Consider the following 23,500-nt stretch of genomic DNA (forward strand, 5'->3'; position numbering starts at 1 on the left):
CTGAAAGGGGGAAAGGGCCATCCAAGTTACTCTGTTGACCTCAACGCTTGTATGAGTGCGTTACAGGGAAACGTCAGGCTGAAGCGCCACGAACAGGGGGCGGGGGAGAATGGAGAGGAGGACCCCTGTGAAGCGCCACTGCCACAAAGGGAGGAAGTGGTTGCTGCCGCGACCCCTTGGTGGAGGGACTGCGTTGTGTTGCCCCCACGAGTGCCGTTATCTCTAAGCCTCCCCTCCCACCACTCGCGCCGCTGGAGCTGCTCTTCCGGTGCCAGGTTAGGGGTAAGGAAGTGGCCATTGCTCCCGCCTTCCCACATTGAGCTGTCGCTGCAAATTGGTGCAGCACGTCATGGCAGCAACCACACCTCCCCCAGTTTGCTGGGGGGGGGGGAATCAACTGGAGGAGGAAGGACAACAGACGGAAGGGGAGCAACTGACGGAGTGAGGGAGGGGGCAACTGACGGAGGGGGGGGACAACTGACGGAGTGGGGGGTGAGCAGGAGTTCGGGCTGACCATCAACCCTACCAAGGGCCAGTTCAGGCAGGACACAATTGTCTTCTTGGGGCACAGATCAACAGGTACGGGGTCAAACCACTGCCTGAGAAGGTGGAGGCCATTCGGCGGTCAAGAGACCCCACACCGTGAGAGTTCGCGGTATGATTAACTTCTACCGTTGATTCAAAACGGCAGCAGCTCGGATCATGCGCCCCTTTTTCACACTCATGGTGTGGAAAAATAAAGACATTGGGCTGGGACGGGGAGGCCTCAGAGATGTTTAATGACTCTTCAGCAGAAATGGTCTATGGCTCACCCTTGGTAATAATGGGGGTGTTCTTGGCTGCCACCAAGGTTCCGGAAACCCCCAAGGTTGCACAGAAACAGCTGAGGTACCCTAGCCCCTCCACTGCCCCCACTGCATGGCTAGCCCAAATCTTTCATCTTCAAGGACTTACACACCTGTGAAAAGTTTTTTGTGCACAGGGGAGCACACCAGGCACACCTCGAATAGCCATACAAGGAGCTATACAAAGTCGTCAGGCATAACATGTGTATTGGACATTGCCGGCAAAGAGGAAACCTCATCCTCAACCTCTTGAAACCGGCCCATGTAGACATTAGCCAGCCAGTTGAGACTCTGCCCTCGTGACACAGAGGTAGGCTGGCCAAAGCGGCAATGGATACCCCGATCACCGGTTCTGGTGGGGGGGGGGGGATGTAACAGCCCGCGAACCAAGTTGCAACCCATCTCATAAACTGGCTGCTGAACGCAGTGATCGCGAGGGCCCCGCAGGGACCAATGGCCATCGTCCTGCATGACCTTCCACCAGGTGGGAAGCAGCAGGCAACGGCGGGATCGCCAGCCGGTCGGAGGCCGGAACTGGGATAACATCACTCCTGTCGTCAGAGGCCACAGTTCGCGTAGCGTGCACTCTACAGCATCGAAAATAACAGCTTTCCTTACAAAAGCTTAACCACTAAACTCCAATCAAATGAGTTTTATTAATTGTATCAACACTTTGTGGCTAAACTGTGACATGGTTAGTTTAGTAGTTAGTGCAAAGCTGTTACAGCACCAGTGACTCGGTTTCTAATCTAGCGCTGTCTGTAAGAAGTTTGTATGGCTCTCCCTGTGTCTGCATGGGTTTCCTTCCACCCTTCAAAACATACTGTCAATTGGGCAGCTCGGGCACTTGGGTCGAGAGGGCCTGTTAACCTTTAAATGGAAGAGTCCTATTTTAGACCGATAATCTCCAGCAACGATTTGGAGTGAGCCGCAGATGAAACATTTGGTCAAAGAGGAAATATTTGGGCAGCTGATGAAAATCAAAACTCTGAAATCTAGTAAAAAGGCCTTCAACCCAAAACATTTCCCTATTGATGAGTGCTGCCTGACCCGCTAAGTGCTTCCAGTCTTTTATTATTTTTGGTTTTCATCATTAGAATCGAGAGATCCAATAGTCTCACGCCGAAGACCTTTATTTGACATTTTGGAATCAAATCTCACAACTACCCTGTGGGCACAGGCTGACGCAGGCCTTGCAGGGTGGAAAAAAAGTTGGCCGTACCAAACTCACTCAGGTTAAGAGCATCAATTTGCTGAAATTGGTCCCTGAAGGAAGACATGCTTTTTCGACATCGATCCACACTAGTGTGAGAAATGTGTTTCTGAACCCAAGGTGAGAGCGCCAACACTCATCAAGGTTGGCTGCACAACCAGGGCCATCTTCACATGAGACTCATGTCGACATTCAAGGATTTAAACTGCAGTGGTATTAACACAATTTGAATGTTGGAATGCAGCTGCCTTAATAAGAGTGGGTTTAAACTCTGCCCTACAAATTCTTCTTAAAGATCTCTAAGGAATTCCAAGGGATGGCAGTACAGGTGCTCAGGCAGAAGGCCCATCCCTTCTCAGTGGTGGTTTTGGGTGCAGAGTTTGCAGACTGACCTTGTGATGGCATGGGTTTTGTCTACCATTTTTTAAAAATTAGATGCACAGCATCGAATTTACAGGCCCTTCCGCCCACAAGTCCGTGCCGCTCAAATACACCCAATCAACCTACAACCCCGCCCCCCCCATACGGTTTGAAGGGCGGGAGGAAACCGGAGCATCCGGGGAAAACATACAAACTCCTTACAAACAGCGCCCGATTCGAACCTGGATCATTAGCACCGTTTCCCTAACTGTGCCATCCGCAGTCTACTTCCTCTTTTATCCTGACGTGGGTTGGGAGGCGAATTGGTCACCTCTATTTTCCACTAAGTACTGGCAAGTGGTAGAATCGAGGGGAGTGCATCATTCTGACTAGAAGTTCTCATCCATTCACTATTGCAGCTTGAACCTGGCACCTGTGGGTTGTATTTTTCTACTGACCAGCTGAGAGATGACGTGGACTATTCGGTGAACTACAATTATCCACTTTGATTTTGACCTCTAAAAGCTTACTATTTTCCTTTAGTGAAATACTTCCTGAACTGATGTGAAGCAAGGTCGGACAGCATTTTGATTACTGGAGCCATTGGCAGACGGCAGACTGGGTTATTTCAGGAAACTTTCAACCGCAGGAGAACATCACAGCTGTTTCAAATCCTGTTTTCCTCTCATTTTTCCTGACAGATCTTTTTCCCCAACCTTCAGGAACACGTTGCAGGTTTCCACTGCAGAAGCCAATTCATTTGATTTGAAAGATATGGAGTCAAGGATTCAATGTATCCTCGTTTTGTTAAATTCACTGCACAGCCTGCAAACCAAGTGGAAGCTGATTTCACCACGTTCATCCCTGATAAACAGAGGGAGAAAACAAGCTGCTGTCTGTATTTAAGGCAGGATGCACCGGGTAAGTCAATAGAATTCAGGAAACATTTTAAATTTCTACCTCATCTGGGATCTGGACACCACAGTTAACTCTTCAGCCTCCAGAAATTGCAATTTTGTACCTTTGAGCTTTTAGCTTGGATTAGTGAGGGCATCTACAAGGTCACTTGGACCAGGACACCATAAATATTCCACAACATATTGAACATATATCCTGATCGTGTTAGATGTCTGATGATATGATCACCTGATCAAAAGTTTATTTCATTTGATTTGAAATTGTTTTAGCCCGGACCTTCTTGTTTCAGAACCTTTCCCTTATTGAACCTTCTCTGTCATTTGCCTACCAGCCCCACCTTGCTGCCTCCGGATCAGTCCCAAGGGCCCAGTCCATGACTAAGACTGTTGATAGAGCATTTACACAGACTGGACCAAATGAATCCATTCCCATTCCCCAATATGTTCTCAATTCCAACCAATGCCTTCCCATCTTCCCATTCTCCATCTCTCCCTACAGTCCACATTTCTACACTTGTTCATTCTCCCACCTTTTGATATTTTTTAGTGAGTGAATTTTGAGGTTGGAACTGGCATAATAACATTTTGTACAGATGCAGAGGCAATCAGTCCAAGCTGTAAACAGAGTTAATGCTCTCAAATAAAAATTATAACAATGGATTGTTTGCCAAAAGACATCTGGTGAGAAGAGAAGTTTTATGTTTATGACTCATGCTTTTGGGAAATGGAAATTGAAATCAATATTAAGCAAACAAGTCATGTGATTGAAACATTTGAAGAAACAGCACTGAGTATCATCACCCAGTCAACTGAAAAGACAGAGATGAAGCAACTTTGTGTGAGATGGACACTGCTGCTGCTTTCTCCTTGTCAGGGGGAAAACAGTGTGACCATTGTAATGGTCATTTTGATTTATTCATATCTGGGTAAAGAAAACAGGATCATTCCTGTATATGGATCATGATCATTCTAATGGTCATTTCATTTAACCCTTGCCTGGGTTCCTGAAAGCATCGTGGAAGTCACAAGTTTCATAAACCCAACGTAAGGAAGAGGGGAGTTGTGACAATCATTCGTATGAAAACATTTCTCTGCAAGCAACTTAATAAGGATTCAGGAGTTTTGAGAAGTCTGATGACTCAGTGTCTCATCTACTTCTGAACAACAGTTTAAAGCAGTGGTTCTCAACCTTTTTCTTTCCACTCAGATTCTTTTTCTTTGGCTTGGCTTCGCGGACGAAGATTTATGGAGGGGGTAAAAAGTCCACGTCAGCTGCAGGCTCGTTTGTGGCTGACAAGTCCGATGCGGGACAGGCAGACACGGTTGCAGCGGTTGCAGTGGAAAATTGGTTGGTTGGGGTTGGGTGTTGGGTTTTTCCTCCTTTGCCTTTTGTCAGTGAGGTGGGCTCTGCGGTCTTCTTCAAAGGAGGTTGCTGCCCGCCAAACTGTGAGGCGCCAAGATGCACGGTTTGAGACGTTATCAGCCCACTGGCGGTGGTCAATGTGGCAGGCACCAAGAGATTTCTTTAGGCAGTCCTTGTACCTTTTCTTTGGTGCACCTCTGTCACGGTGGCCAGTGGAGAGCTCGCCATATAACACGATCTTGGGAAGGCAATGGTCCTCCATCTGGAGACGTGACCCATCCAGCGCAGCTGGATCTTCAGCAGCGTGGACTCGATGCTGTCGACCTCTGCCATCTCGAGTACTTCGACGTTAGGGATGAAAGCGCTCCAATGGATGTTGAGGATGGAGTGGAGACAACGCTGGTGGAAGCGTTCTAGGAGCCGTAGGTGGTGCCGGTAGAGGACCCATGATTCGGAGCCGAACAGGAGTGTGGGTATGACAACGGCTCTGTATACGCTTATCTTTGTGAGGTTTTTCAGTTGGTTGTTTTTCCAGACTCTTTTGTGTAGTCTTCCAAAGGCGCTATTTGCCTTGGCGAGTCTGTTGTCTATCTCATTGTCGATCCTTGCATCTGATGAAATGGTGCAGCTGAGATAGGTAAACTGGTTGACCGTTTTGAGTTTTGTGTGCCCGATGGAGATGTGGGGGGGCTGGTAGTCATGGTGGGGAGCTGGCTGATGGAGGACCTCAGTTTTCTTCAGGCTGACTTCCAGGCCAAACATTTTGGCAGTTTCCGCAAAGCAGGACATCAAGCGCTGAAGAGCTGGCTCTGAATGGGCAACTAAAGCCCATTTTTCTTTCCACTCACATACCACCTTAAGTATTCCCTAAGCCATTTGGTGCTCTGTGATTTCGTAAGGGATTACTTAAAGTGGTATGTGGGTGAAAAGAAAAAGGTTGAGAACCACTGGTTGAAAGATTCTGAGGTTCATCACAGGATTTCTAAGACTGAACTTTGAAATGACTATTCAGAATTGTGCCTAAACTGTAATCCACACACATATACATTTGCGAATAGTTGAGGTTAAGTTTAGATTTAAGTAAAATATAATATTATTAGTATATATTTAATGAAAAAGTTTTAAAAACATAATTGTCTTGGTGAATTTCTATTGTTGCTAGTCTGTATAATACAACGTCATGTCCACCAGGATTGGGCATGAATCAGAATTTGGTGTCACAATCATTTCACAAAATTTGTTTTTTTGGCAGAAGCAAATATTGTTATAAACTACATTGAATAAATAAATAAGTGAGGTAATGTCTGTGGTTCACTGTCCATCAGAAATCTGATGGCAGAGGGGACTAAGCTGTCCCTGTGCTGTTGGGTGTTCATCTTCAGACTCCTGTACCTCCTTCCTGATGATAGCTTTGTGAAGGGGGCAGGGTTTGAGTTGATGAGGGTTCTTAAGGATAGAAGCTGCTCGAAGACTGATTCCCATGATGGCACTCCCTGTGTTTTTTTTTCCCACTCCTCTTCATTGGTACCTCCGTACCAGACAGCGATGCAACCATGTAGAAATTTGCAAGTCTTTGGTGACGTACCTTATACTCCACTCAAAGACTGGACACTGGCAAACCCTCTTTGTAATTGCATCAATGTGGAGGTCCCAGGATAGATCTTCAGAGATGTTAATACCCAGGAATTTGAAGTTTTTATTCCTTTCTGCAGCTTACCCCTCGATGAGGGCTGGTTCGTTTTCTCCTTATTTCCCCTTCCTAAAGACCACAATCAACAACGTTTTCAAGGTGGTTGTTGTGACACCACTCAACCAGCTGATCTATCTCCCTCCTCTACACTTTTTCATTGCCGTCTGTGATTCTGCCAACAACCGTAATGTCATCGGCAAATTATAGATGGCATTTGAATTGTGTCTAGCCACCCAGTCATGGGTGCAGAGCAACTAGATTTCGATCAGTGAGGAGGGGACGTTGTTTCCGATTTGACCCGACTGTGATCTTCTGATGATGAAGTCAACGATCCAGTTGTAGAGTGGGGAGGTACAGAGGCCCAAGATTTGGAGCTTGTTGCCCAGCACTGGTGTTGAAAGCAGAGCTACGGTCATTGAAGAGTAGCCTGATGCACGTGTTATTGCTGTCTAGGTGATTCAGAGCTGAGTGGAGAGCTAGTGATATTGCACCTCCAGTGGAGTGTCTGTAGTGGGAGGCGAATTGCAGTTGGCCAAGTGAAATTCATTTGGTTGTCATCGGACACACTTGAATGGGAAATGTAAATCACAGATCAGTTAGAACAGCCCGGACACTCTGAGTCTGCTATTGGAAGATTGGTCTCATGAAAGGGAATGGCATTTCATTAGGAATATTTTAGTGTTCTGCGGTGAAATAAGAGGTGTCCCTATATCTGTATGACTCAAACACATGACAAGATCTTCATCAAAATTTGCTTCTTCAGTGGATTCAGAAAGTTTAACTGGAAAGACTGAGACCCCTTTCAAGGACTTAGGACAAATCTAGACAGTTCAGGCAGGTTCTGGGAGCATGTAGCATGTTGTCTGCACCCTCTGGTAATCTTAAAAAAAGGACAAAGCCTTATTATCGAGAATGTATGAGAATTGTTGGAATTATTAGAAAACAATGGACATGATTCAATGGATAAGGTTTCCACTGCTGTCAGCAACTTGGTTTTAACAACCCAATGGACCCAAGTACATAATTTCCTAAAAGTGGTACCATTGGTTTACAGGATGGTGAAGAAGACATATGACATGCCTGTCTTCATTGGACAGGCATTGGTATGTGGACAAACTGTTGGCTTGACCATACTTACAGTATTGGGTAGAGTCCTGGTTACATATCGAGATGAAGGATGGGGTTTAAGATAGAGAGGTTTCAGAAAAGATTCACAGGGATGTTGCCTGAACTGGATGGCTTGAATTATAAGGAGTTATTAGGTAGTCCAAATTACTTTTCTCTGGAGTAAAAGAGGTTTATAGAAACATCAAAGGTATATAGATACGGTATTGTTAGGATTTTTTTTTCATGGTAGGGGAGTCTAAAGCTAGAGGGCATAGGTTTATTGTGATATGGGAACGGATTACAGGGACTACGATGTGAGACAAATTTTTCACTGGAGTGGAGGGTATATGGAATGAGCTTTCGGAGAAATTGGTTGAGACAGGTACAATGACACTGTTTGAAAAAGATTTTGACAGGCACATTGGTAGAAGTTTAGAGGGATATGGAGCAAAGACAGGCAGATAGGATTAGCACAGATAGACATCTTGGTTGGCATGGCCAAGTTGGGTCGAAGGGCCTGCTTCCATGCTCGGAGTTCAGAAGAATGATGGGAGTGGGGGGCTCATAGAAGCATTTCGAATGTGGAACAGAGTAGATGTGGAAATGTTTCCCATGGTAGGGGAGTAAAGTTTACGAGGGCACAACTTCAAGTTTGAAGGGTGGCCATTTAAAACAGAGATGCAAAGGGTTGCTTCTTCCAGAGAATAGTGAACCTTGGGAATTTGCTGCCAGGAGCAGCTGTGGAGGCCATGTCAATGGGTGTATTTAAGGCAGAGATTGATATCGATACCTTGACTATTCAGTTATGGGGAGAAGGCAGGGGAGTGGGGCTAAGGAGGGTGAATGGATCAGCTCGCGATGGAATGATGGAGCAGATTGAATGGGCTGAATGGTTTACTTCTCCTCCTAAATCTTATGATCTACAGCCCCTTTCACACAGCCGATTACATCTGAGTGAACCTGCCAAATCGCATGCCTCTACGGGCAGGGCGAGTAGATTTCAACCGGGTTCTGATACATGGAGGGAGCAAGTGTCAGAGCTTGGCTGAGTTAACTCACCAACGCCTTTCTGGTGGTGTGAAAGCACAACCTTCTCTCGCATTCTCACTGCTGGAAATGGGACCCCCCCCCCAACTTTAAAATCCCGAGTTGCAGAATTACCTGCAAATAATGATGCAGCGTGAAAGGCTCCCGGGGGTCAGGTTGCCCTGCAAATTTTCCCGTTTCCTACGAGAGATGGCAGAGAGAAAGGGTCTTGTGAAACTCTGCTCAACCTAGAAGCCTTGACGTTAGCAAACTGGTGGGAGATAAAAATGATTGGAAACAAAAGCAAGTACAGAATTCTCAACTCCAGAAGGAAAATTTCCCATGCGTGGCAAAAAATAACCTCTCCCTATTCTTCTGCCTTTTACAACCACCAACCTGTGTTTATCAGCTCTGAGATTTATAAAGAACAAGCACATGGATCAACTAAGGCCAGGGCATAACTTCAATCTAGCCAAATCCTCAAGAGCTTGCAACTTCCACTAGTTTCTTAAATTTTATTTTAAAAATATATTGTTTATGCTTTTTTTTTTTGTTTTCATCTGCCAAATTTTCCCCTTTTGTTTGTCAACCCAGTGTCGATAGGTATTGATTCCAGCATGGTTCTCACAAGTTAAATGCAATCCAAAATGGAATTACCTGCAAGTAAAGCAACCTAAAGTGCAAACATATCTATTAATTGTCTGCAACGTTTAAGTGTCATGGTCATGTTGAGAAAACGCAGATGGTCAAAATACACGGGAGAGAAAAGGGGTGTTTGCACGTCGAATGGGTTGGGCTCTGAGAAATCTGACGATGGATTTTCCACTCTTTTCTGAAGGGTTCTATTTTTTTGTTTCAAGCCATCACTTCAGAGAGATGTTTTCTTGCAACTGTTGCACTTGGCAATGACACTCGATCTTTTATCAGTGACTTATTCATGGGTCAGCCTATTAAAATCCTGCACCCGTTCCCTGTTTGGCAGGAACCTTCAAACAGTTGAGTGTATCATTGATAACAGAAGGAGATTAATGACCTAAAACTAAATTCCAAGCACAGGGTTAGATCTTTCTGGACGTTTTCTCCCAGTTGTTAAGCTTCAAAGATACCATATAATTTTTGTGAAGGGAGGCCACAGTAAAAATATCCCAGGGTTAGAAGTTTCCATTCTCTCTTTTTTTCCTTTCCCACATTTTTCCTCTGAAATTTCTCTTTTCCTTCAGTCATTCACTTTCTCACTGGGATGTGGGAATACTCTCTTTCACCATGGCCAAGTTGCTCTCATTCATTGATTAGTAATGTTGAGAAGCTGGACAACAAAAGTGTTAAGGAAACAAAATCTTCATGTATTTTGCCTGCTGATCACGAAAATCATCTTAAAATTCTCCAATCACATACAGTTCTTTTTAGATATTACGCATCTTTGATGATTTCCTGTTGTTTATAAAGTCGAATTCAAGCCTAAAAAACCATAAAGTTGCAACATGTTATTGGGAAAAGTCAAAGTGAGGCAGTGTCAGTGGTTCATCGTTCACTCGGGAATCTGATGGTTGAAGGGAAGAATCTTTCCTTTAGCCATTGAGGGCTCATCTTCAGGCTGTACCTTTCTCCCCCCCAATGGTAGCAAAGAGAAGAGGGCATGGCCTGGGTGGTGGGGGTCTTTGAGGAGAGAGGCTGCTTTTTTAAGACACCATCTCATGTAGATGTTATCTATGGAGTGAAGTTGCAGGCTGAGTGAACAACCCTCTGGGGTTTATTCTTCTCCTGAGAGTTGGTGCCAGTGATGCAACCAGCCAGAAGGCTCTCCACGGTGCACCTGTAGAAGTTTGAGAGACTTCGGTGACATACTGAACCACTTCAGGCACCTCACAAAGTATAGCCATGGAGGCTCCAGGACAGATCCTTGAAGATGTTAACACCCAGGAATTTGAAGTTCTTGACCCTCTCCACGACTGAGCCCTCAATGAGGACTGTGTCATGCTCCCCTGACTTCCTCCTGAAGTCCACAATCATCTCGCTGACATTGAGCACAAGGTTGTTGTAATTACACGAGCTGATCTATCTCCCTCCTGTACTCTTCCTTATTGTCGTTTGTGATTCTGCCGACAACTGTGGTGTCATCGGCAAACTTGAAGATGGCATTGGAATTGTGCCTGGCCACATAGTTGTGGGTCTATAATGAGTAGAGCAGTGGGCTAAGTACGCATACTTGGGATCAGATGCTGAGTACGAAAATCAGCGGCAAAACATTTTTAGGTCAATTAAACTAACGCAATGTGTCAGCATCATTATGCAATTAAACATGCTAAATTCAGTAAAAGTTAATGTTTCTCTAAATTCCTACGGGATACAGCAAATCTGAAATTATCTTTGTGTTCATCTGGAAGTTGCCTATCATAATCCCCTATTTTTTTCAAGAAGCAAACCTTTTGGAAAAAAAATGTTTTCCAGTGTTATTTGGGGTTCCAACGTAAGGAGAGACTACTTGTCTTGGGAGGCAATGCAATCCAAATTTCCTCGATCATTTCTTGGGATGGGGAATTGGCCCATACCCATTGGGGAATACAATGGGTGGTAATCTGATTGAGAGAGATTGGAAGGGAAGAGGTCGGAGAATCTAGCAGTGGTTCTCAACCTTTTTCTTTCCACTCACATCCCACTTTAAGTATTCCCTATGCCAATAGGTGCTCTGTGATTAGTCAGGGATTGCTTAAAGTGGTATGTCAGTGGAAAAAAAATTGAAAACCACTGTTTTAATCGAACCTCAAAAAAAGACTCATTATGTGCACGGTTTCTTAACTCCAAAGGAAATGAGCCAATGACAATTTTTCTCAAGCAAAATATTTCAGTAACGTGGATTGAAGAGAGGGATTCTCAACCTTCCCTTCCCACCTGAAGCAATCCCTTACTAATCACAGAGCACTTATGGCATAGGGATTACTTCAGGTGGTATGTGAGTGGGAAAAAAAAGTGGAGAACCACTGGTCTAGATCAAGAGTCAGGGTGATGAATTGACTGCTTGAGACTATCATGGATAAATTACTTGGGTAGATCAGTGAGATGTCACAGTGAGATCAGAGAGATGTGTTAGTGATATTCAAATAGGGAGACACTGGAACCAGTGCTCATCTCACCTACACTGGGAGAGGGACTACTGAAGAGTGGAGCTAAATGGCTTTCTGTTGTGTTGTTGGCTTCTCTGGTACATTTCCAGTTCTTGTGGCTCAATTGCTCACTGGATTCGAAAGAGGAACAAGAGACCTCGCCATCAAAGTTCACAATGTGATGTTAATTGCATCTTAATAGCAGATGCAGGTCTGAAGGGAAACGAAGTGACGAGACACAGCTTTGACAACGTCAGACAGAAGGAACTGGCAAAAAAAAGAAAATGACCAGATGAATTTGTAATAGTATGCACTTCTATGTAATGATAGATTAGAACAATCCCTCAAACTGATATATGGTGCAAGGGTGCCACCTGCTGCCGAGAAAGAGAAATGCATTGGCTAAAATATGTTTTTAGTTCCATGTTTAAATAATTTTAGATACTAACTGTCCTTCAGAAAGATTTCTTCTCCTCTGCAGAGGTCACTGACATCTCAATGGGATAAAAACAGAAAATACTGGAAATACTTAGCAGGTCAGGCTGCAACAGTGGAAGAGAAAGAGTATCGTGTGGCACAGTTAACACCTGGAAGGTTATTACAGGGGCAGTGACCCGGGTTTGAATCGCTGCTGACTGCAAGGGGTTTGTAGGTTCTCCCCTGCCACATGGGTTTCCTCTCAAGTTCCAAAGATGTATGGAGTTGGGAGGTTAATTGGCCACATGGGTGTAATTGGGCAGCATGAGCGTGTAGGCTGGAAGGGCCTGTTACTGTGCTGTATCTCTAAATTAAAATGATCACTTCCGATGGTTTGAAGAGGTATTTCAGTGGGAGACTGTTCCAGTTCTGGCAACTGCCTCCAGTATTCTTCCCAGTTTTGTGCTCATGGAACATTCAAATGCTGAAAACAAATCCAGTTTTTAAAAGTTTAGAGCACAGTAATGGCCCCTTCCAGACCACTGGTTCGGGCCACCCATATAACCAATTAACCTTCAAATCTGTACATTTTTTGGAGGATGAGAGGAATCTGTGTGATCATGTGGGGAATGTAGAAACTCCTGACAGGCAATGCTGGGATCAAACCAAGGTCGCTTGTGTGATGAGATGGCTACCTGCCATTTCATCTGTGGCCACTCACTATACAGGTGCACGATTCTTTATACGAATTTCAGATTTTTCCGGATTTCAGAAAGCCAGATTTAAGCCCACCCTTATTGTGCTGCTGTATCCACCCTCACCCCCTTCCAGTCGCCCTGCTGTCCCCCCCCCCCCAATCCCCCTCGCCCACCCAACTCGTGCTGCTGGTCTCTCACCCGCCTGATTCACGCTGCCGGTCTCCTGACTCGCTCTACTGGTCTCTCGCCCGCTTGACTCACGCTGCCGGTCTCCTGACTCGCTCTACTGGTCTCTCGCCCGCCTGACTCACGCTGCCAGTCTCCCAACTCGCTCTACCGGTCTCTCGCCCACCCAACTCGCGCTGCCGGTCTCCTGGCCTCCCGACTCACTCTACTGGTCTCTCGCCCGCCCAACTCATGCTGCCAGTCTCCCCCCTCGCCCACCCGACTTGAGTTGCCAGTCTTCCCCCCCCCAGCCGGCCCAACTCGCGCTGCCGTTTCTCTCCCCATTTGCCAGATTTTGGAGCTTTTCAGATTTTAGATGTATAAAGGTGAGACAATCACCTATTGAATACTTCTGACCTTCCCGGCTAGAGGCAAGGCTGGGTTATGTTTTTTTTGGTTGATTAAAGTTCCACTTCAATCTCATGCTCCACTTGGTCAATGTGTCACTACAGCTTGCACTAATAATAGTTTTGCTCTAACTGCTGTCCAAATTTCTTGAAACAGCCAATGGAAGGGAATTGGAGCATCCAATGATACCTTCCCAATCAACAATGACAAACTCTTCCACGTGCCTTCCTTTGCGGACATGAAGTTTCCCTTCTGCAGCTTGTGAATAGGCCAGTAGGCGGAGTTGAATCCATGGTAAGATCAACCATGATCTTATTGAATGGCAGAGCAGGCCAGATGCTCCTATTTAGGTTCTTGTGAAAGAGGGTATCAGAGATTGACGAGGATGTTACTGGGACTAGTTGGCTTCAATTATAAGGAGAGGCGAGGACTTTTCTCCCTAAAGTGTAGGGTAAGAGGAACCTCACTGAGGTTTATAAAGTTATGAATGGCATAAGCAAAGTAAATAATCATGGTCTTTTTCCCTTGGTAGGGGAATCTAAAACTAGAGGAGATAGAATTAAGGTAAGAGGGGAAAGATCTAAAAAGAGTCTGAGGGGTATCTTCTTCACATTGGACAATGGTGGGTGCCAGAGGAAATGGTAGAGGTGGGGACAACAGTAACATTAAAAAAAATACATTCAGACAGGTCCATATACAGGAAACGTTTGGAGGATATTACGCCACATCCAGGCAAATGTGACTAGTTTGGTCAGCATAAACAACTTGGGCTGAAGTTGGACTTCCTTGAAGTCAAGCTCAATGCTCCTGGACTCAAAATATTAACTTTCAATGGAATGTACCTACATGCAGATATTAGTCTCTAACATAAAAAAATTTCATCTGAAATATTTAAGAGTTGAGAATTAATTTCAAGTTATAACTTTGACGCTACCTATCTCTGTAGATTCTGGAATTAAATCTCATAAAATCATCCTAATTTACCGTGAACAGATCATAGATCTGGAAATCTGAAATTAAAGTCTTCCATTTGATTAGCATTGCGTAACCTGCGTGAACGTTACCAGCACCGCTTAATGACGTTATCTGCTACAAAACAAAATCTGGTGCAGTAGCTTTACTCCCAAACGAACCCAATGCCTGATTCGACCACAAGAACAAGGAAGAGGCACCAACGCGTACCCCCATGTCCCCTGATGATCATCTTTTGTCTGTATCCTGTGGGCTGCCTTCAAGAAAGTGAATCTGAGGAAAGCATATAGTTTGGATAGAGAATCCAGCTAAGCATTAAATCTGTGCTGATCAACTACCAACGCATTCACGGATATCTTCAGCATCTCACTCTGGCAGGGCTTGGTACCCAGTCATTTCAAACAGGTGCCTATCGTACATCTAAAATCCAGAAGGCTCCAAAATCCGGCAAATGGGGATCAGCAGTTAGGGGAGGCGGCCAAGGGATTGCGGTTGGGGGAGACTGGAAGTGGGTGGGGGGTGGACACGGCAGTACAATTCAGGTAGGCTTTCCGAAATCCAGAAAAATTTGAAATTCGGAACACACTGTCCCCCAAGGGTTCCGGATAAAGGATTGTGTACCTGTTCTGGTACCCAAGAATTGTGTGGTAACCTGCCTAAATGACTATCGACCAGTGGCAAGCACATCAAAAGGCTGGTGTTTGAGCACTTCAGTGGCGACCTAGATCTATTCCAATTCGCTTATCATAGCAACAGGTCTACGGCGGATGCCATCTCACTGCCTCTACATAAAATCCTGGAACACCTGGGATGCTCTTTATCGACTAGTTTGGCATTTAGCACCATCATTCCCTCAAAACTGATCAGCAAACTCCAAGACCTGGACCTCAACACCCCACTGTGTAATTAGATCCTTGATTTCCTCACCCCAAACCCACAATCAGTGAGAATTGGTAAGAGCATCTCCTCCACAATCTCCAGCAGTACTGGAGCACCACAGGGCTGCGTTCTTAGTCCTATTCTCTAGTCCTTTACACCTACAACTGTGTGGCTCAGTACAACAACATCACTATCTACACATTCACTGACGATACCATGGTGGTGAGTTGCATAAAAAGGGTCGTTAAGTCAACATACAGGAGGGAGATTGAAAACTTGGCTGAATTATTTGGATAGCAAGAAACTGAATAGGGTTAATCAACATGGCTTTGTGTGCGATAAGTCATGTTTAATTGAACTTAAGAGTTTTTTGTGGAGGTTACCAGGAAAGTTGATGAAGGAAAGGCTATGGATTTTTTCATCATGGACGTTAGTAAGGCCTTTGACAAAGGTCCCACATGGGAGGTTAATCAGAATCAGATGCTCGAAATTCATGGTGAAACAATGGCTGGACAGAAGCCAGAGAGCTTCTCAGACTGGAGACCTGTGACTAGTGGTGTGCCTCAGGGATCGGTGCTGGGACCAATGTTGTTTGTCACCCATATCAATGATCTGGACGATAGTGTGGTAAATTGAATCAGCAAGTTTGCAGATGACAAACTTTGACAAAGATTGGAGGTGTTGTGGACAGCAAATAATGTTTTTAAAACTTCCAAAGGGATCTGGACCAACTGGAAAAATTATCTGAAAAATGACAGATGGAATTTAATGCAGACAAGTGTGAGGTGTTGAATTTTGGAAGGACATGCATGGTAAATGGTAGGGCACTAAGGAGTGCGGTAGAACAGATGGATCTGGGGGGATACATAAACATAATTCGCTGAAAGTGGTGTCGCAGGTGGACAAGGTTGTAAAGAGAACTTTTGGCATAATGGGCTTCATAAATCAGTATTGAGTATAGGAGTAGGAATGTTATGGTAAAGTTATAGAAGACATTGGTGAGCCCAAATTTGGGGAATTGTGTGAAGTTTTCATCACCTAACTACAGGAAAGAGTGCAGAGAAGACTCGAATGTTGCCCTGACTTCAGGAAATGTGTTACAGGGAAAGGTTAAATGGTTAGGACTTTATTCTCTGGACTGTAGAATGAGGGGAGATTTGATAGAAGTATTTAAAATTATGAGGGGGATAGGCAGAGTAAACATAGGTAGGCTTTTTCCATTGAGGGTAGGTGAGATACAAACCAGAAGATAAGGATTAAGGGTGAAAGGGGAAAAGTTTAAGTGGAACTTCACACAGAGAGTGGTGGGAGTGTGGAACAAGCTGCCAGCTGAAGTGGGAATGTGCACTCAATTTTAACATTTAAGAAGAATTAATGGGAGAGGAATGGAGGGTTTATGGTGCAGGTCAATGGGACTATGCAGAAAAATGGTTCGGCCTTTCCATGCTGCAATGTTCTCGGTTCTAAGAGGAAGATGTGTCCAGCAGAGGGATTGTTGGTGGCAAAGATTGCAGAGAATATGTTTGATGTGGCAGGCTGGTAATTGAGAATGATGTGCGTCTGTGCTTGGGGGTGAGGGCCAAAGATGCCAGGAAAGCTTGTTTTGACAAAGCCTTTATTGCTCATGCAAGCAGGTAAAATGAAGTACAAAATGACTTAGTAGGGAGGCAACTGGCAAGTTTTGTTGATAAAAATGCCAATCTCTGTGGTGCTGCTCAATCATTTCTAAATCACTTTTTCTGTTCCCCATTTGAATGGGTAGGCAGGCAGATGTGTTCACAGAAATTTTCCCTTTTACAAGAGAATTATTCATTTGTCCTACACAACTTTTAGTGTCTCAAATGTATCCTTAAACTTTCACAGATCTTTTCCTTGAGTGTGGCAGTGACAGGTTCCTCCAATGCACCAAGCCCTTCCTCATTACTCTGTCAGCTAGAGTATTCTTCTGATAAAATGCTATCATTTGAGTGTTATTTAGGATTTTGCTGCATCCCCAGTATTCATAACAGAAATGGAAAAACAACAAATGCTACTTTGCTTAAAAAAAAATTAAAACTGGCTGCATTTGTATGCTGGTTCTGTGGTCTTTGAGGCGATTGGCAAGGCTGTAGCAGGGATTGCAGACTATTCCATTGATGGGGCAAGAGGACCAAGAGGATGAGTACCTTATGAATAGTATGTTTATTCTGCCTGATGTCAGGAATTTAATGTTTTCCAGCATCATCCAAATGATTCTTCATTTTGAGCATCATGGCCCAAGAATTCCCAGAAATCAGTTGGGGTGTAAGCTTCCCTTACCCCCCCCCCAGGATGGTAGAGAAGATCTTTGAATATTTTTATGTTTGAATTCTAATGTGGAAAAAAATTATAGGCAGAATATTAGGAGTCTTGTGTCAAACATGTAAATGACATGATCTATCCACAAGAGGCCAACAGTGCATGTTAGCCTCGGTAACGTTGGCCAAGGAGAGAACATTGGTTTGCTGGCCCTGCTCTGGACTTGAGGAATTTTATGGAGACAGTTGGCACTTTGAGATGTCTGCTATAGATATGACTGAATTTTTACAATGAAGATTAACATTTCTTTGATATCACTTTTATTCTTCTAAGAGCCTGGTGACAGAATAAATTATTAACTACCATCTACATGAAGTGACAAGTTCCAACTCAAAACTATGAACAACAGTGGAGAGAATGGTGACTAAGGGCAGAAAGCCGGTGAGTGCACCTGAGCAACAGTTTAGAGGTGGTGATTTACTTTTCTCTCTCTCAATATTCAGCATCTCCTCTTCACCCATTCCAGCTGAATAAGGGTCAAGCTTTACTGTAACCCAGCAGTAACCTGTGGATATTTTAAAAAGTAGATATTTTTTTTTTTTAAAAAGTATACATAGTATTAATAAGGCACAGGTGAAGGCCCTGAAGTTCATTGGGCCAGTGTCAGTCTCTTTTGGCATGATCTTTATGCTTTTATCCATATCCCATTCACCACATCCACAAACATTTGATGAATTTTGGAAATAAAGTGAGGAAGCGAACAAAATGACTGGAGACAGCTCCTTGGATCAAAAAGTTAGAATTGGTACAGAACCAAATGACCCAGGTAACTGGATGCAGTTAAAACAGGTGCAAGAAAGTGGAGCACTAAACCACACAGTGCCAAGCCCCTGCTCTGAGGAGCCAAGATGTTGAATTTGGACAAAATGATGCATTATTACACAAGGAAAAACACTATACAATGTATATCACAACACTCCACCTTAATTCTTGCTCCTCTTTGAAAACCTCCCATGTTCAAATTGGTGTAGAACCAGATTATTTTTAAAAAAGCTTTTTCAGATGTGACAATGACTGATCTGCTGAGTTTCTCCAGGAAGTTTTGTTGGGTAATACAAGTAGGTGTTGGTTCATTTTTCTCCCCCAAATTTCACATTCACTTGTGAAGGTCCACAAAATGTGCATTCAACTTGTGCAGGAGTAGGACATATTCTTTTGTTTTAATACGTTTCATTGTGGAGGAAAAAAAATGTGCTCCCAAGTCTTATGGCTCTAAATGTCCTTTTGCGTTGTGCACTAGATACGAGAGGAGATTTAAGGCTTCAAGGTAATCCTCCACTGGCATCTTCTCTTCCTGAAAAAAATATTTTTCTTCAGGATAATAAAGCAATAATTTAGAAATTGATACAAAGAGAGGTGAGGGATACTTCCTCAACTGCCGACCACAGCCTCGGATCAAGTGTTAAAAAAGTGGGGAGTAAAAAGAACTAGTGGTGGGAATTTCTCTCTTAGTCCAGGAACTGTAGCAAGACTCATGGAACAAAGAAAAAGCTTGGGTTGGTAAGAACCTAGCAAACATTTCTCCTTCCATCTGACAACACCCCACAAACTTGCAACCTCTACTTGCACCTTGCTGATGTGCGATCACTACCACCAAGGGAAACAGCAGCAGGTGCAAGGCATCATCACAGGTTGGAAGTTAAAAGATGGAAACGTATCATTGGTTCTAACTCTACGTAACACCACTCCAGCAATGCTCCAACAGTAATGATCACAAGGTTCAAAGTAGACATTCCCACCACTTTCTCAAAGGTTAATTAGGGAAAAGCAATAAATGTTGGCTTTTTCCAATCATATTCAAAATATTAAAGGATCTGTAAATGCTCTTTTCCACCCCATCCTTTCCTTCTATGATACCAATAGACAGAATTATTATTCTGCCTTTCTTTTCAGCCGGCTTTGAATACATATTGAATATTATCCTGTGGGCTAGCAATGCTGCAACACAATAAGTCAGGGGTTCTCAACCTTTCTCTTTCCACTCATATCCCACTTTAAGTAATCCCTATGCCATCGGTGTTCTGTGATTGGAAAGGATTGCTTAAGGTGGTATGCGAGTGGGAAGAGCAGGTCTAGACCCAATTGTTACTGAAATATTTTGCTTGAGAAAATTTGTTATTGGCCCATTTCCTTTGGAGTTATGAAACCGTGCACATAACAAGTCAAAACAAGGGTTTTCAAACTTTTTCTTTCCACCCACATATGTAAGCAATCCCTGACTAATCACAGGGCCCCTATGGCATATTTAAAGTGGTATATGAGTGGAAAGAAAAAGGTTGAGAACCGCTGACTTACGACATAGGGAATGCTTAAGGTGGAATGTTAGAGTCACTATTTGCCAAATGCTCCACGTGTGATCCAATTCCATCACCACTACTGTGGCCAGCTATCTTTTTTTTTAGGATTTAAAATACTATCTAGAAAACATCCTAAATATACATTATTTTACAATTACACGTTACTTCATAAAATTGCACTGCATCATAAATGGGATCACCAACACAAGTTTCCCTCCCAAAGCTGCACACTTTCCCACCTGGAAATAAAAATTCCATTTCTTCATTGTCACTGGGTCACATCCTGGAATGCCTCCCAATAAACCTGTGGGATACCCTCACCCAACAAACTTGGGAGTGGATCAGCAAAGCAGCTTATCATGAACTTCTCCTGGGCAATTTGTGGTCTGGGGCATTGTTGGTGATGCTCAGTCAACCTACCCTTGTATCTCATCTCCATAATGTGCACAATTATTTTTGAGAGAAAATGCTCAGAATTCATCAAGACAATGCAGCAATAATCTGGGTATGGAAACATTCTACACATTTATTCTCACAGCCCAAATTAAAATAAACCAAAAAAAAAAATTGAAAATTAACAATGCAATGAAGGAATTACAAACATCAGACACTGCCGCCTGAAAACACAATTTAAATAATTTTAAATATATTCTATGTTATTTAATTACTACAAACACTTCATACATTTTTTTTTATTTCAACAAAGTCCCCACAAAAAAGAAACATAAAACAGGAATGGTTTTGAGAGTGGGAGAGCCAAAGTGGCATGGACTTCGCAAAAGAAGTTGATTACAAATTTTAATTTTAAAGAGGTAGATCAATTTTAAGTTGAGAACAGAAATGGGTGTGTGAAAAATAGTATCTCCCTCTCCCCCCCCACCCCCCCACTTCAAGTCAAAAATTCATCCACAAAATTACAGTAGAAAGTGAAAGAGTCTCGAGAGGAGAGATGACTTCCTCAGAGATAAGGGGAGAAAGAAGTTCAGGTGGTGGGAGAATAAAGCTAAACAAAATTCACCATTTGAAGCCCAGGGATAAAAGAACTGCAGCAGTGTTTTGAAGGACAGGACCTGGTGAAAACCATTTTGTTAGCAGTCCTGTGCAACATTTTCAGTCTGTTGTTTCTAGGTGCACTTACCATTCCAAATGGCATCTCCACAACTTTACAGTGGGGAAAGAGAATGAGGGAGGAGCTGGGTGCCAGAGACAGCCTTGCACGAACATTGTCCCTTTCAACCTTAACAGCGAGGTCCTTTAAACTTAGATATCATTTCTTCCCCCCCACCCCAAAAAAAATACATCAGAAACAACAGACAGAACCGAATTTCAGGCCAGTTTGGTGACAACTGTCTCTGTCATTTCAAAAGGATACTTCTTAATGAAGACTCATATTTCCATTTGCTTAGGTGACCATGCACAGCCTGTAGCCTTACAGTTTGTAATAAAAAAATTCAATTTCACAAAGTGCATGCCAAATATGGTCTCTTTTTCTGCTCTTCCAGTCTTGTCCATAGGCTCCACATTTGCATAAGATCTGGTGCTCAGACAGAATTGAAACATTTTATTAAATATAATGTTTCCTGTTTGCAGAAATTTGCATCAGCTCACTGGAAGATCTGGCTGAAGCAAACATGACTGATAATCAGATTTCTTTCAATCCATCATGACCCAATCTCTTAGACCTAGTTCAATGGAAAACCAGGTTCAAAGTCTTTGTTTTGGGTCAGTCAAGGAAAGGCAGAGTAACGAGGATGTTACCTCACCATCTTCAATGAAGAAACCTAAAAATGAAAACAAAGAGTTTTGGATTTGTATCAAGTTTTTTTTTTTTTTTGCAATTGTCCCTTCCACTTTAGTTAGAATGAAAATCTATTTTTAAAATGGGTTTTTTGTTACAATTGTGGGTTATAATTACTTCAAAAATAGATTTGAAGGCATCTCAGTTACATAGACTTGACTGATGCTGCCTTTCCACTGTATTATTCAAGACTGAACACCAGAGGGCATCAGTGATTGAAACACAAAGATCTCTTGAACACCAAGAGAAACCACAAATAAACCAGATCTGTTTAAATGTTGACAACTCTGCTCAGATCTGCCAGCATTTACTAACGTAACTAAACAGAAGTTCAAAACACTAGAGCAAAAGTGGAAGCCTGAACCTCTACTCAGGTCAAGCAGATTCCACACTGGATTCTTCTCAGTAGGAGCCATTGAGCCTGTAAAAGCTTTCAATTAAAATTGTTGGATATTCTCAGAGTATATAGGTATTTTCTCACCACACCCCCCCCCCCCCCCCCCCACCGCCGGACAGACGTGATTTAAATCCATTTAATAGGTTTTGGTTTTATAGTATTTTAAAATGTCTCACTTTAAAATATTTTTAATTTTTGAATTGCTTGAAGTGTACATTGAACATGGAGACATAATCACAGGAATTCAGTCGCCAGGACTGGTTCCAACTAATTTTGATCAGAAAACCCAATACTTGGGTTCCCAGATACATGCTTCAGCAAGCAAAAGCAGTTGGCGACAGACCTCTGAAGATCACAGCTAATATCAGAATAAGTTATCATTCCTCCTCGTTCCCAGAGTTTTTTTTTTTAATTTCTTTTTGCCTCTGAACAGCTTGACACAGTTTTGAGCTTAACATTGTAGCCTGGTTAATTCTGAACTATAAATGATAAATTGGATACCATGTTACTTTCAATTGCTCCATTTGTCATGCATGCAAAGACATGAAAGGATAACTTATGATCATAAGATAATATTGATTCAGTCCAATTGAAAATGACATTAAAACTGCAGTAGAAGAGTACATACAGTACATCGTACCAAAATTAAATTATAGTTGTTTGTAAAAGGAATAATTAAATGGTGTGGAGACAGTATAATTAAATTTTAAAATGCTACAAGAATTTGTATATTGTGGAAATGAGGAAAAAGCATTCAAAAAATTTAGTCTTGTGCATATAAAATACCAGTAAACCGAAACTAGACTGTTATTCCAATTTTTGGATTTTAGATTAAAATTCTCTCCAATTCAGAATTACTCAATTCTATTCTTTATAGCTATATCAATTGTGTACTACAGTCAGTATTTATCCCGACTGCACTAATAATCCTTGTTATCAAGCAACTAATTTCTTTTTCAAAGAATTTATGAAATCTGCTTCAATCATTTGTATGAAAATGTCACACTCCAGTGAAGAAATATACTCCAATCTTTCCTTAATTCTTGGTGGAATCATGAAATTATTCTTGCTTATTACTGTCTCATTAATCTGTTTGAATAAAAATCAATAAAATGCTAATCCCCAGGCAACGTATTAACTCCAGCAAAAATAGTGCTAACTTTTCAAATCTCTATTAGTATTCTCATAAATTTAGGATATCTATTTCACTTCATTTTACTTCCTCAGGATATATTAAACAGCAAAATACATCTGAGCTTTCTGCACAACAAAAGCACGGAATAATTTGACATTTTTCCCTTGTTTTTCTATTTTACAAATTATTATACAAACTCATTATTGTCACCATCAGTTGCCTTGAATTATGGAAATATATTTAAGGGTGTGGGATTGTTGAAGGCCACAAAGAGCTGGGATGTGTATAAGAGCTACAAATCCCACATCTTTAATGATGCATATATTCGTGATTCGAGGTACCTGATAATAATACTGAGTTTCGCCACCTACATTG

The 23,500-nt window shown here is 42.8% G+C and overlaps 1 protein-coding gene and 1 long non-coding RNA gene across 2 annotated transcripts in view; one reads left to right on the forward strand and one right to left on the reverse strand.

Annotated features, from left to right (window-relative positions):
• Positions 1-2,931: 2,931 nt before the first annotated feature.
• The window catches only part of LOC138754546 (uncharacterized), a 28,133-nt gene continuing 7,564 nt past the window's right edge, over positions 2,932-23,500 (forward strand). The window contains exons 1-2 of the long non-coding RNA XR_011351817.1: positions 2,932-3,339; positions 17,772-17,879. This is a non-coding gene — a long non-coding RNA (uncharacterized lncRNA). The remainder of the gene's footprint in view (positions 3,340-17,771; positions 17,880-23,500) is intronic.
• The window catches only part of prdm2a (PR domain containing 2, with ZNF domain a), a 132,875-nt gene continuing 129,670 nt past the window's right edge, over positions 20,296-23,500 (reverse strand). The window contains exon 10 of the mRNA XM_069918969.1: positions 20,296-21,576. Coding sequence (XP_069775070.1) covers positions 21,550-21,576 — 27 coding nt within the window. The 3' untranslated portion in view covers positions 20,296-21,549. The remainder of the gene's footprint in view (positions 21,577-23,500) is intronic.

Source organism: Narcine bancroftii, chromosome 2 (genome assembly GCF_036971445.1).
Source record: "Narcine bancroftii isolate sNarBan1 chromosome 2, sNarBan1.hap1, whole genome shotgun sequence".
Lineage (NCBI taxonomy): Eukaryota > Metazoa > Chordata > Chondrichthyes > Torpediniformes > Narcinidae > Narcine > Narcine bancroftii.